At 38.2% G+C, this 15,671-nt stretch overlaps 1 protein-coding gene across 1 annotated transcript in view; it reads right to left on the bottom strand.

Annotated features, from left to right (window-relative positions):
• brinp1 (bone morphogenetic protein/retinoic acid inducible neural-specific 1) overlaps nucleotides 1-15,671 on the bottom strand; it is a 296,156-nt gene that overhangs the window by 14,533 nt on the left and 265,952 nt on the right. Inside the window, exon 6 of the mRNA XM_061733573.1 lies at nucleotides 3,588-3,810. Coding sequence (XP_061589557.1) covers nucleotides 3,588-3,810 — 223 coding nt within the window. The remainder of the gene's footprint in view (nucleotides 1-3,587; nucleotides 3,811-15,671) is intronic.

Below are 15,671 nucleotides of genomic sequence, written 5' to 3' on the forward strand. Positions count from 1 at the left end.
ACAGGATATTTTTCATGGTGTTTTGTGATTTGTCAGAGTGGGTGTGGGGATTCCTGGCATTTCCTGTAGTGCTCCACATCAGGGCACATCTGCAGCGAAGGCTCTTAAGCTGCGACTGCAGAAGGTGGTGACAGATGTGTGCAGTGACTAACCAGGAAAACTGCCACAGCTACATTTTCTTTTCAAGCTGCAAAGTGAAATTACTAGAGTGAGCTGTATATTTTGGGGGCATGTGCAAACGCTCAGCACTAACGTGACTTGATGGTCAAAACAACACGACCTCAAGCTTAAATATATAACACATTTAACCATTTAACTTAAAAGGAGCATGAGGCTCCTTTTAAGAAATGAGACTCTCTAGCGCCACCCTTCACCACGACGGCCGTCGGGGGTACTGCAGCCAACAGTGAAGCCGGCACGGGAGAACGGGGAGAACGTGCATGCAGCGTCATGTGACGTCACATCCACAGGACAGCGCGGGAAATTCGGGACCGAATTGCAGCACATTTTGCAGCACACAGCCTGTTCAAGGCAACGGAGAGATACACTAGATCAGGGGTGTCAAATGTGCGGCCCGAGAGAGATTTTCATGTGGCCCGCGAGAAGTTTCCAACGCAAAAAACCGAAATGTTAATTTACTAAAAAGGAAGGCATAAATAGTTGCCTTGAATCGCAGCATATCCCATAATATATTTCTTCTACAAATCCATCGTTATTCCACAAAAAGAGCAGTTTGACATTTTTTTAGTTTTCTAGAATGCATTTGCTGATTTTATTTCTTTGTAGACGGTCGTTTATTTTTATTAACTGACTACTATTATATATTTTCTCAGGAAAAATATCACTGCTAAAAAAGATGATAGACGATATTTATTCTGAGAATTTCAGTTTTGAATACGAGGATAGTGACAAAGTAAAACAGTTAAAAAAGAAGTGCTGACTTTTCAGCACACTGGCGTAAATATCCGCGCCAAATTTTAAAAATAAATACACTTAATTGTACTGGAAAAATCTCTAAATCACAAACAAACACTCTCGGATGTAATAAGAAAGATTTTGCTTTTAATTCAATTTTCTATAAAAAAGCGAAATTTAAAACAAATATACTTGTTTCTGTTTATCTTTGTAAAATGGTATTTAAAGTATCTTACATAATTTGAAAAAAAACCGAGAAAGGGGGCTCATTCGTTTTGGTTTGGAACGCTTCATCTGACATTATTACTAGAAAACTTAAAACGTATACAAATTTTTTTCATAAATCCTGCCTCAATCTGCTTTAAATTTCGACCTCCTGGTTAACCTCCGAAAATGTCAACACTAAGCCTTTGTTTTATGTTACGGATAAAAATCCATATCGGGGTCATATTCTGGTCATATTCTGAAATTCAAGAACTTGGTTGATTATATTACAATACAATCCATGTACAAAGCCAGAAACAAACTTCTACCGCCACATGTCCATGTCTGTTTAAAATGGGAGGCACCAGATACAACATGAGAGGAACTTTAGGGAACTATAGGGTACGGCGTAGGGTAGGCGGCGACGCGCACCATTCTGCGTTGGTGTAACGCGGAACCATAAATCAGCTTCAGTGTCTGCTGTTCTGAACTTCTCTGTTGTGCTCATTTTGCTGGGATGTCGGGTCCCTCCGCCGAGACACAACTTTTGCGGTATGCGTTCATTGTTGTGTCTAAAAATGATGCGCAGTGCCGACCCAATCAGAAACGGTACAGATATTCTGTGATATTTTTTTTTATTTATACAAAAATAAAATTATAAAAAAAATAAAGGATTCCCATAACTTTGATTGGGTGGGCAGGATGTACGTTTGGGTGGGCACAGCCCACAGCCCACCACTGCCCCCCTAAAACCAGCCTCGCTTACAGGTGAATGAGACATGGGGTAGTTTTGTTGAAAATGTGCTGTCCAAAATGTCCTGGAAAACTCAACTCCTGCAAATGCGCGTTCCCCAAAGTTTGTGGGGGCGTGGCTTTGGACGGAGCACTGACGAGAGGGGGAGGAGGGGGCGGGGCCTGGAGGAGGGGGCGGGGCTTAGAGGAGGCGCCACTTTCAAATCTTGCTAGCTCTCCAACATCACGGACTATACCTTTAAACCAGCACTATGTAACTTTTCCACCTTAATATAATATTTCCAGAGTCATTGTGATGGTACATCAACTTCCAACAGGTTTAATGAACCTCTGTCATGGTCTGAGGGGTCTGTATCACCTTCACTGGCACTATGTAACTTTGAAGAGCATGGTAGGAACCCTGCCACACTAAAAAACTACAAATCTTTACGACTTTGACTGCTTTACGGCATACGTCACTTCCCCCTCCTTCCCGATTCGTAGTCGAGACGAAAATGGGCGGGGCGTGGAGCTCAGAGCTCCGCAGAAGCTGTTGCTGTGTTGTGGCTGCAGCAGCTCCACATAACAGACGTGGGGAAAAGATCCTAATGGTTTAACTTTTCACCGCTTTCCTGCTCGGAGGCAGAACCACGGAGGCCGAGTATCTGAGATAACAGAGTAAAAGAAACCTTGACAGAATACATTGCTTGGATCGCGGCTGTAACGACCAAACACCTTCCACACATGATCACAAACACTCACACAGACCGGGTCGGATCAAAACACGGGTTTTATTCCCCACTTCTCCAGCTAAACGCAGTTGCTGGCCAGCTCTCTGCGGTGCAATTAACCCCAATCTTCAGATAAAACTAGTTTGTTGAGGAAAAAATATTAACTCTTATTTGTAGCTGCAGAGGAAAAAAATTATCTCACGAGGAAAACAAAAATATTGCTCACGCCTCGGATCCTCTTCAGCATAATATAGCAGTCCAAAAAAAAGAAAAGAGAAGTAAGAGTGATACAAAACATGTACTGTATGTTGTACTATTATACAAATTTATTGAAACACATGGCGAGTCAAACATTTACCAAAGCAGCTGCCAAACACTCCTTAACAAGGTAGCCGGAGACGGTGGTTCTGCAGAACCGCGGCAGTAATCCCTTATAAAGAGTGGAGCTCCGATGAGGAGCTCCACTCTTTAGTAGGGATTTCATATGGATCCAGACCAATAATAATCATTATTTTCTCCATATACCGCTCCCTGGCTTCCTTGTTTAAGGTATCCCGGTAAATTCCAGTTCCTTTACAGCAGTTTAACATCTTTTTTTGCGTTCCATCTGTTCACTTGGTGAAACCGAAAAGTAGTTTTGAAAGTCTGTCCCGTCTTCATTCGCTATCAACACAAATGCACGCGACGGGACAGGAGTTTTCCGGCAGTACGCGCTGGTGCTCATGGGAAACGTAGTGTTCTTTCTGGTAAAGCACTACCGCTTTTGTCCAAAAGATGCCACCAAACTCAACAAAACCTGAAAGTTACGTTGTGCTGCTTTAAGTTTACTGATCATTCATTTCAAAGTCTTGAGCTGTGCTCTTTTGTATTTGCTGTAACCAATGTAAGGTACCAGTAAAAGGAGTAGGTACAGTATATATAAGCCTTGCTTCTACCTACATCCTTTTGGTCACAAATGTACAGAAATAAACATTAATTCAATCATTCCTTGATATTTCCACCCACCTCTCCCGGGGCATCTGGTGGTTGGGGTTGTGGTGACAGCGGATGCTGAGGCTGAAGAGCTTGCGGGCCGTGCGGCGGATCTTGAGGCGCTGGATCTCCAGGGAGCTCTGGAGGAGCCGGTACCGAGCCTGCAGGTCCCAGTCGCTGCCCCACAGGAGATGGACGCTGCTGATGGGCAGGAAGTGAGTGGAGGGCAGCCTCTTCAGGAACGACTTGAACTCGTCTACACGATGGAAAAAAGGGGTGAGAGAAAAATGTCAGTGTGCTTTTTATTAATACTTCATAGTAAAACCATGTGATACAAGATACTTGCATTTATAAGGCATGAAATAATGCCGTAGCTTTTTGTCCCTCGCTTTTACTTAAAGGTTGCAACAAATATGTCATTGATTTACTCTTTTAGATGTATTCTGTCAAGGTTTATTCATATATGTAGATAGATAGATGTATATTATGGATATGTTATATGTAGTTTATGTTGAGTTGTATTATATGTACAGTATTTATATATCTATATCTCTATTAATATATATTGATTCATAGTAGGGATGGGCGGTATGGACAAAAAAAATTATCACGATAATTTCTGACATTTATCCCATTAACGATAAAAAAAATACCAATTCATCTTTCTTTCTTTCTTGCTCATTTCCTTCCTTCTTTCCCTCCTTCCTTCTTTCCTCCTGCTCTTTCCTTCCTTCCTTCCTTCCTTCCTTCCTTCCTTCCTCCTGCTCTCTCCTTCCTTCTTCCCTTCCTTCCTTCCTTCCTTCATTCCTTCTGCTCTCTCCTTCCTTCTTCCCTTCCTCTTTTCTCCCTTCCTCCGTCCTTCTCCCCTTCCTTCCTTCCTTCCTTCCTCTTTTCTTCCTTCCTTCCTTCCTTCCTTCCTTCCTTCCTTCCTTCCTTCCTTCTTTTCTCCCTTCCTTCCTTCCTTCCTTCTTTCCTCCTGCTCTCTCCTTCCTTCTTCCCTTCCTTCCTTCCTTCCTTCTGCTCTCTCCTTCCTTCTTCCCTTCCTCTTTTCTCCCTTCCTCCTTCCTTCTCCCCTTCCTTCCTTCCTCTTTTCTTCCTTCCTTCCTTCCTCTTTTCTTCCTTCCTTCCTTCCTTCCTTCCTTCCTTCTTTTCTCCCTTCCTTCCTTCCTTCTTTCCTCCTGCTCTCTCCTTCCTTCTTCCCTTCCTTCCTTCCTTCCTTCATTCCTTCTGCTCTCTCCTTCCTTCTTCCCTTCCTCTTTCCTTCCTTCCTTCCTTCCTTCCTTCCTTCCTTCCTTCCTTCCTTCCTTCCTTCCTTCCTTCCTTCCTTCCTTCCTTCCTTCCTTCCTTCCTTCCTTCCTTCCTTCCTTCCTTCCTTCCTTCCTTCCTTCCTTCCTTCCTTCCTTCCTTCCTTCCTTCCTTCACGTACGTTGTGTGTGGATTTAACGCAGAACCATAAATCATAAATCTTATATAGTTATTCTAGTATATTGTTATACTATTGCTGTCTATTCTCTATTATATTGTAGTATTATAGTAAAGTAATGATAATGTAATACTATGCATTATAATTACTTGGTTGTGGGTGTTTTATAAGTAAGTTTATTAAAACTCTTGTTATATGTAAGAATGTATGTCAGATTCAGGGGTAGGACTGGATAAGTGTTTACTTCAATCTTACTCCGTTTGGAACATGTTGCTGATCCGTGGTGATACTTTTTTGTATTCTTTTTTTTTAACATGCATGTTCAAAATAAAATTAAAAAAACCTAAAAAGAAACCCTCCTTTGTGATGCCCAGCGGTGTTGTTGTGTGTCCTTGTGCTCCTCCTGCAGCCTTAGATAATAGAGACGCTTCTGTTTTCATTAGACCACTACTTTTTAAAATACTAAATTCAATCTTTTGGCCACGATGGGTTTGAAAATATCACTGAAACTCTTGGAAATAACGAGGCCAATTTATACCCTACTTTGTTCTACTCTGTGAACTGATTCACATTAGCTCACCGTTTGACATATCCTTTTAAATCATCTCCTTAATGATACCAGTATTTAAGACAAATGAAAATGAACCTAGTTGTTTAAATAAAATCGTCCTAAAACAATATACAGTATGTAACAGTGGAATGGAACAAATTATATATATATATATATATATATATATATATATATATATATATATATATATATATATATATATACATACATACATACATACATACATACATACATATATATATATATATATACATACATACACATACATGTATATATATACACCCACAGGACTGTCTCAGAAAATTAGACTAATGTGATAAAGTTCTTTATTTTCTGTAATGCAATTAAAAAAAACAAAAATGTCATACATTCTGGATTCATTACAAATCAACTGAAATATTACAAGCCTTTTATTATTTTAATATTGCTGATTAATGCTTACAGTTTACGATTAAGATTCCCAGAATATTCTAATTTTTTGAGACGGGATATTTGAGTTTTCTTAAGCTGTAAGCCATGATCAACAATATTAAAATATTTCAGTTGATTTGTAATTAATCCAGAATGTATGACATTTAGTTTTTTTTTAATTGCATAACAGAAAATCACAATATTCTAATTTTCTGAGACAGTACTGTATATATATATTATATATTTTTTATTTTATTGTTTATTTTTATGTTTATTGTTGGCTTCATCTGGAACAACAACAAATCACCATCAAATTAAAAGCGTCAAAATATCAAAAAATGCAAAACAATTTAACAGTGTCATCCAGAAATAAAGAACAACAGCAAAATAAAGTGTTGGAGAGGGAACAGGAGGAAGCAGAACGCTTATTTAGTCCTGTTCCTTCCTCACAATATCATACAGAATATGAAAATTAAACATTAAAATAAATAATAACAAAAAATAAATAAATACAACACAAACAAAGAATGAACAAAGATCAAGGCATAATGAAACTAGCCTCCTACAATATCCTAAACTCAAACATTTAATTTCCAGTCACTTCTATGATGATTCATGACCAGCCATGATGCAGGGAGCTACATTTGTATCATAATGATGTATTACATAAGGAACAGAATAATAATCAAAGAAATACATACAGAAGGTACATTGAGTTCTTTAAAGGTCCTTATTTTTATATTTAACTCTTGAACTTTGTTTTTGTGTGTTTTCATACTTTTGTCATTTGTCCAGGCTTTTCATTCCATACATACAGAAGTAGAGGTGGGGATCGATTCAAATGTCAAGAATCGATTCGATTCCGATTTGATTCGATTCCGATATTGATTTGGGTTACTGTTAATAAAACTGTTTTTTGAACTGTTGCATGAATTATATGACAGTAGTTATGCAACATAGTAATACTAGTATTATATTGAGATTAAACAGCAAGTATTGCAGCTAATGATGCTGTAAGGACCAATCAGCTCCCAGAATGCTGATAGAACTGAAACAGAAACATCGTGGGTCAGAATTACCAAACAGATCCAGGGAGGAAACAGAGACGGATGAAATCGCTTTTATTTTTTCCCACATTCAGTTTTTATTTGTTCCATTTTTGGTCTATTTTGGTTTTTAATTTTTGAGCATTTGGTTTTTAGCATTTTTTGCAAATGTAACCCCAAGACAGTATATAAAGTAATGAAATATAGACAATTTATGCAGTTATAACCTAACACTTTAATGTTTTCATACCTTTAAACGTATTTAAAGGCAAAAACATGGCACCAGTTATTCTCGTGCTTTTTCTTGAGATGCAACTTCTCTCAGAACTTTGCTGTCTGACATTGGTAACTTGGATAAACCGGCAACGTCGTAGCAGAGGTGTCTTCAGTATTCACATTCATTACTCAGGTAGAAGTATAGATACTAGAGTTTAAAAATACTCCTGTAGAAGTTGAAGTATCAACTCAAGTTTTTTACTCAAGTAAAAGTATAAAAGTACTGGTTTCAAAACAACTTAAAGTATAAAAGTAAAAGTAATGTAAGGGGGAAAAAAGCCAAAGAGCCAAAGTCTCCCTTCTTTCCTTCCTTCCTTCTTTCCTTCCTTCTTTTTTCCCTTCTTTCCTTCCTTCCTTCCTTTCTTCCTTCCTTCTTTTTCCCTTCCTTCTTTTCTTCCTTCCTTCCTTCCTTCCTTCCTTCCTTCCTTCCTTCCTTCCTTCCTTCCTTCTTTTCCCCTTCCTTCTTTCCTCCCTCCCTTCTTTTCTTCCTTCCTTCCTTCCTTCCTTCCTTCCTTCCTTCCTTCCTTCCTTCCTTCCTTCCTTCCTTCCTTCCTTCCTTCCTTCCTTCCTTCTTTTCTTCCTTCCTTCCTTCCTTCCTTCCTTCTTTTCTTCCTTCCTTCCTTCCTTCCTTTTTCCCTTCTTTCCTCCCTCCCTTCCTTCCTTCTTTTTTCCCTTCTTTCCTCCCTTCCTACCTTCCTTCCCCCCTTCCTTCTTTCCTTCCTTCCCCCTTCCTTCCTTCCTTCCTTGACTCCTTCTTTCCTCCCTTCTTTTCTCCCTTCCTTCCTTCCTTCCTTCCTTCCTTCTTTCCTTTCATGACTCCTTTCCTCCCTTCTTTCCTTTCTCCCTTCCTTCCTTCCTTATTTCCTCCCTTTTTTCCTCCCTTCTTTCCTTCCTTCTTTCCTTACTTCCTTCTTTTGATGATGATGAGCCATTAAGGCAGGGCTCCAGACTAACTTTTTTCACTAGGAGCACAGTAGCCCCTAACTGAAAATTTTTAGGGGCACAATCAGAAATTTTAGGAGCGCACATCGTTTATCGACACGCTAACCAAATGTTTACATTTCTACTACATTTCAGTGTATTAGTAATACGTATTTCATAATAGATGAATTACCACGATGTGCTGTTTCAAATGCAGTGTTACATTTTATTGTGCATTTTTAAAGATGCCGCAACATAAAGTAAACTGACAGCACCATTGCTGTCATTATATATAAAAAAAACATACATTCACATGATAAAAAAAGTGCTTGGTAACAAAGTGCTTAGTAACCTTTCAGCCATGAATGTAACTGTTAAACACAGTACTTAACAAATGTACAAATATTGGGGGTACTGGCCAATAACATTTCCCTACTTGTGTCTTTACTAAAACCCTGAACTTACACCAGTCGACCAAATTCACTGCCTTCACTCAAATAACTAAGGATCTTACCAAGAAATATTCTTATGTCTAACCTAAAAATGCCATTACACCTGATAACACATCACTTAAAAGGTTAGGTGTTTTTCCCACGTGTTAAAATTTAACTTTCATTTGTGTCAAGCAAATTTTAAGCAGTGTTCAAAATAAAATGATGAGACCTGCTGTATTGGAGCACATTTTCTTTTAGTTAAAACTGTAGCGGGAACAGATGTTTAGAGAAACCTATGTATGTACCGGGTGAAGATGATTTATGGTTCCGCGTTACAACAACGCAGAGCTCTGCGTCGATTTAAGGCGGAACCATAAATCAGGCGTTAGAGGGGGGACATATCGGAGAACAACCAGAAGAATATAGAGTGGATTAAAAATAAAAGTTAAGCACTGAGCTACATGTGTCTCCCGTCTGGGCCATTGCAGACTCATGGCCTGAGCATGATGTTACTAAAACCAAACATACCCGCCGCCTCTTTCTTCTAACTTCATGTGCGCGCCGCGGCGGCAGCGAGTTGTGTCGCATTAAATGTCGTCCGGGCGTAATACCTGCTTTGAGCTGGTGAAATTAAACGAAAAAAAAAATAAAAATAAATAAATAAATAGATCCCCAAACTCATTCCCTTTCACACTCATTGGCCTGCAAATATGGGGGTTCATTGAGGCACTCCTTCCACGTTTAACGTGTAAAAAAAAAAAAAAAAAAAAAAAAAAAAAAACACTGGCAAATTTACTGGTCGCACGTGTGCGAGTAGACATGAAATTCAGTCGCACATACTCAAATTTTGGTCGCAAAATGCGAGCATTTGGTCGCAGTCTGGAGCCCTGCATTAAGGTCAAAAGAAATTAAAAATTAATGCATCTTAGTATAATGCAAATATATTAAAGAACCATATATGTGTACTATTGAGCATTAACATGTGTTTCAGAGAGCAGCAGATATGATGACTAGTTGTTGTTGTGATGACAAGTATTGTAATGGTGCAAAAAGTCAAACTTCATGTTCATGTTATCATTTATCCTAACCTTTATTGGAATGTACATCCAAGTTTAGTTGCAGGAATCTGAGGGAACGGATGTAAGAACAAAACTGGACAAGAACATCTGAAACAACCACAACCAAATTCACTCTATCCGGATGGAGCAATTTAACTGGATAGTTTTCATTTAAAGGCTGAAATTAAATAGAGTAACGAGGCTGTTTTTAAAATGTAAGGAGTAAAAAGTACAGATAATTGCTCCAGTGAAGTATAGATAACCAAAATTTCTACTTAAGTAAGGTAACAAAGTATTTGTACTTTGTTACTTGACTCCTCTGCGTCATAGACGTTTCCACTTTTGGGGAGTGATGGATTCAGATTGTTTGGAGACGGTTCCGTGACCCTTCACAGATTAACGAGCAGCAGTCGCTGCCTCTCTAAGATCATTGCTGATGTCTTTCTTTTGGCAGCGCGTTGACGCACACCTGAGTGGTCTGGCTCAGAGAACTGCCAGAACCGCTGCTTTTATAGAGGTGGTCACACTCGCTGGTGATCTCTTAATCAAGGGCGTTTGATTAGCAGCACCTGGCTGCTACTTACCCTCCTAATGTCCATGGCAGCCCTGAGAGAGTTTCACATGCTGCTCCTGCACTCTGGCTTTGTTTTTGTCACACGGACGACACAATGACACAAGCTTTGTTATTACTAATGTGAGGTTTAATCTACATTATTTTTAAGACATATTAATGACAAAGACATTAAAGACAAGATTTTCTTTTAATGTACCAATGTGCATAAAACTTCAGAATAAAAGAGAGTATACTTTGTCTTTCTCATTACTGTATATGTTTACCACATATGTATAAATATGTATATACAGTATATGTGTACATATATCCATATGCACACACACACATATATATATATATATATATATATATATATATATATATATATATATATATATATTACGTCGGTGACGCCTGCAAGACAGTTTTCACTCCGCAGTAATAATTTGTGCAGAATGAAAGCTCAAAATAATGTTAGATGGATAGATTCTATACAATTTTCATTCTCTAGTCCTAATGTCATCTTAAAGCTGTGTTTAGGTAATGATGTCTTTCATTTTTATTTATTTATTTATGGTTACATTCCTCCAAAGATTTCCAACCACTGAGGTAGAGAAAGCATTTGTGAAGTAGAAATATAAGTTCAGTTTCACAATTCTTCTTTCTTTTAGGTGAAACGTTGTATAATTGTAGGTGTTACTAGGCCTGTGTTGAAAAAATTGATTTCCCAATTCTAAATCGATTCTCATATTAATTCCTAAAAATTGAATCATATGTCTAAAGATCGATTTTTTTTTTTTTTTTTAATTTATGTATTTTTTTTTCAGCATTACATTACAACTTTTGGTTATTTTTTTGTTTATCCCCAAAAAAGGAATGTTTTGTTGGACACGAGAATAACTGGTGCCATGTTTTTGCCTTTAAATATGTTTAAAGGTATGAAAACATTAAAGTTTTAGGTTATAATTGCATAAATTCTATATTTCATTACTTTATATACTGTCTTGGGTATACATTTGCAAAAAATGCTAAAAACCAAATTCTCAAAAATTAAAAACCAAAATAGACCGAACATGGAACAAATAAAAACGGAATGTGAGAAAAAATAAAACTGATTTCATCCGTCTCTGTTTCCTCCCTGGATCTGTTTGGTAATTCTGACCCACGATGTTTCTGTTTCAGTTCTATCAGCATTCTGGGAGCTGATTGGTCCTTACAGCATCATTAGCTGCAATACTTGCTGTTGAATCTCAATATAATACTAGGATTAATATATTGCAGAACTACAGTCATATCATTCATGCAACAGCTGAAAAAACAGTTTTAATAACACTAACCCAAATCAATATCAGAATCGAATCAAATCTTGATAATCGATTCTGAATCTTAAGAATCGGAATCAAATCAATTCTTGACATTTGAATCGATCCCCAGCCCTAGGTGTTACAGACTTTAGTAGGTATTTTACAGCTCAACTCCACCACTTTACTTCCCTCTAAACCTTACAGACTGCACTGCTTTTTTATCCTTTATTTCCTTTTTCTTCCGTTATTTGGTTGCCAAAGAGCACGTGGGTGTAATCTCAGCCACACAGCAGTAATAATTGTAACTAGGTAGATAACTAGGGTTGCTGATGAGTGCTCCCCGACCGCTGCTGAGGCAGACGCTGACGTCCTGTAGCTCTAATTATTGTTATAGCCATAATATAACATTTCTGTGACTGTGACTGCAGACGTAGCTACAACCCCCCCCCCCCCGGTCTTTTTATTACCTCTCTTCTTGAGAAGCATTACTTCATACTGGGGAGTAACACTGACTGCGTAGCAGTCCGGCATGTACGGCGTAATGCAGGTAATGTGTTATTACTGGAGCGACTGTAGTGCGACTGTAGGGGTTTTGGTAGCATGTCTGTCAAATCTGATAAAAGCATTATAGGCCTAAAGCCTTCGTGGCATTATGATGTTTACTTGTGTGTGTGTGGGTTGGTGTGTGTGTGTTTTTTAACAGAATTCACTGCAGCTTTAGTCAGAGCAGGAGCCATATTAAAGGCTCAGCCTCAGCCAGCATATCCAGACTGCAGACACGCTAACAGCCCAGAACTTTACACCGTCAAAGCTTCGCCTCGTGAGCAAAGAATGCATCACATTCAGTCACATCTCCCTCTCCAAACCTGGAGAACGTGAAGTTTGCTGCTACAGTATGACACTGCAAACAAGGGAAATGCAAAGAAGATATTGTGAGCCGAAAAATATAAACTATAATATTAGATAATACCAAAACATTTTTACTATTGTCTCTAGGGTTGCACAACTCCCTGAAAAATAAACAAGGGACACCTCAACCCGATTGCCTTCATCCTTCCTGGCAGGGCGAATTTTTTTAGACCCTTTTTTCGTGAGTGAAACGATTTTTTAACTGTTTGACTCAAACCTGAATTGAATTAGATGCATATTTTTGAATGTCATGAACACGTGGAAAACAAATTATTATCCAGCAATTCACTTTAATACAAAAGAATAGGGGGTGGGCAAAAATATCGATATGTCAATTTATCGTGATACTTTTCCAGCTGATTCAATATCGATATTCAAATTTTGAATATCGATTTTAAAAAAAAAATATTTTTTATCCCCGATTTTTTCATTTCATATTCGCCACATAATTAAAGCAACCTCATACTAAATTTAATGTTAATTTCATATGATGTAAATAATATGAAAGGAGTATAGTTATAATAAAACATTGTTTTGACTCAGTTTGTCCCATGAATTGTCACTATAATCCGATGAACGTGCAACTCGGATTTTAAGATCCATAAAGCTTTTTACAGTTTTCAGCAAACTTTATATAACATTGCAATATATCGCAAAATTTGGATATCGTATCGTATCGTATCGTGACTCAGGTATTGTGATGTGTATTGTATCGTGAGGTCCTTGGCAATACCCACCCCTACAAAAGAACAAAATGAACTGAATAAAATAAGTATTTTTCTTAAACAGAAACCTGTCCTGCTTAACTTAAAATTTTATAAATTAATATAAAACAATAGAAAGAAAGCAGAACATCCATTCTGTAATAGTGCACATTTTTAGTGCAATAACAAAAGTGCAAACAGAAAGTCTGTAGAAAACTTATTTGTGCCTCAAAGGCCATGACTGTAGCTACAGTTGTAGTAAAACAGAACAAAATATCTTATGAACTCAACAGCTCAATGCCATTTTCCATTGGCATTTTATGACTAATTTCTGACTCTCACAGTAAAATACGGGACAAAGTGTGTCCATTTTCAGCTCAATACGGGACGCTACTTTAGTTTATAAATATGGGACGATTCAGTTTTAGGCGACCCTAGTTGTCTCAAAATGAAAATATGGTTTCATCAAGACATCTCGAGTAAATAAATATTAAACTTTATCATGTAAATTAAGCAGCAGCAGCAGCCTGTGTCTATTTTAGTATTTGGTAAGAATGTCTTTGGCTCATTAGTGTAAATAAATCAAAAGCTTCCTGACACTGAGGTTTACACTTTACACTCACTACAATAATTATATCTTAGGGGCGCTGCCCCCCCAAAACATGTTTTGTTTTCTTTTAAGACTGTCTGTCTTTCAAGTGTTCGTCACTTGAAAGCAAGTTGACACATTTAGTTCGTATTCTTCTCCCTCTTTCGACTCAACTCTCCTCTTTAAACACACACTGCCATCACCGAACATAATGACGAGCATTAACTTTCTCTTTTCTTTTTTTTTTGTCTTCCCTGGATCATAAATATATTTATCTGTTGCTGGCAGATTTTATTGGGACACTTTTATATCACATCAATAATAAATACACTATGCGCTGCCCCGATGCCTTGCAGTATCTTGACAATATTAAACTGATGCATATTTTCTCTGTCCTGCAATGCAAAAATTCAAATGCATTTACATTTGCTTTTAAAGAAAATGAAGAAAGGTGGGCATGAGTAAAATATTGCACATTAAATGATAAAAGTTTATACCTATTATTATCATCACATTTTTAAAAAAAAATCGAAAAATAAGCTTAAGAGAGACAAATGGATCGCTGCAATTCACCGAAACGTGGATTTGTGGTTCCCATTTAGTATCAGGTAATGTTGGATTTTTGGGTAGCTAACGCTAAACGGTGAAATCATAAAGTTCGGTTCCTCATCACTTTAATTTCACCAACAAATCCTGCCTTGAAGTCGGACCAAGCGTCAAGACTTTTGTAAGCCTTCAAGCTTTGCTTCGTGTATTTCCCCGGCGTAGAAATTAAGTACATATAAATATCAGGAAACTGGATTTGTGGCCAAATATTAATGTCCATGGACCACTGGTTCTTGGACTTTCTTTAGTTTAAGCCGATAATCGGCTGTTATTCCGTCTTCTCCACTAGTTGCAGACATTTTTGCTGATGTTTTGCCACTCAGTGTGAGTAAAGCTGGGCATACACTGTGTGATATTTAAATCGTATGATTCAGCCCCATCTCACACTGCACGACTAGATCGCGGAGTTCAAAAGTTCAGAGCCCACGATTTATGTTCTCACACTGTACGACCCGATGCTCTGATCCCCCGTCTGCTGCTCACACTATACGATCATAATCCTCCCGTCGGACCTCTGTTACTGGAACTCGAGGCCGGTTTTGGGGCAGGGGTGGTCTGTGTTCACCCAAACGTGCGTCCTGCCCATCAAAGGTTATGGGGATCCTTTTATTTTTTTATAATTTTATATATATATATTTAAAAAAATCCCCAAATATCTGTACCGTTTCTGATTGGGTGGGCACTGCGCATCATTTTTAGACACAACAAAGAACGCATACTGCAAAAGTTGTGTCTCGGCGGAATGAGAAGAGAAAAAAGAGGTTTTCTGCTCTGCTTCTGCTTCTGCTCTGCTCTAGGTTCCGCGTTACACCAACTCAGAGCCTACGGCGCAGGGTAGGCGGCGACCCGCACCGTACGTGGAAATGCGGTCTTTTTTTTGCTATTAAAACATGATTTGTAATGTGAATTTGCAACACTTAAACTACAAATAATAGTTTTTGACGTGACATCAGATATGCTCTCTGCGAAAGGATGAGGCAAATAGGGTCGTAGCTGCTTCAACTGTGCTGTTGGAGCCAATATGGGTGTTTTTTGTTTCTTTTTGTTGGAAGTTAAAGGGAAAGTTCGGTTTTTTACAACCTGGACCTTATTTCTGGCATTTTTTATGGTTGTATACTCACCCAGAAAAGTTTGGTGTCATTTGGAAGATATTAGGGGGTTTTTTGCGAGCCGCTTCTCCATATAACGGTAGTGCACGGGGCACAGCGGGACACAGACGATGCAGCGTCTAAATAACACATGATTGCCGCGAAACTCGTTCATTTCTTTTATGAATCACTAGATCTGCTTCCAGGACCTGTTGTCTACATCC

The sequence above is a fragment of the Cololabis saira genome, chromosome 11 (assembly GCF_033807715.1).
Source record: "Cololabis saira isolate AMF1-May2022 chromosome 11, fColSai1.1, whole genome shotgun sequence".
In the NCBI taxonomy this organism is placed as follows: domain Eukaryota; kingdom Metazoa; phylum Chordata; class Actinopteri; order Beloniformes; family Belonidae; genus Cololabis; species Cololabis saira.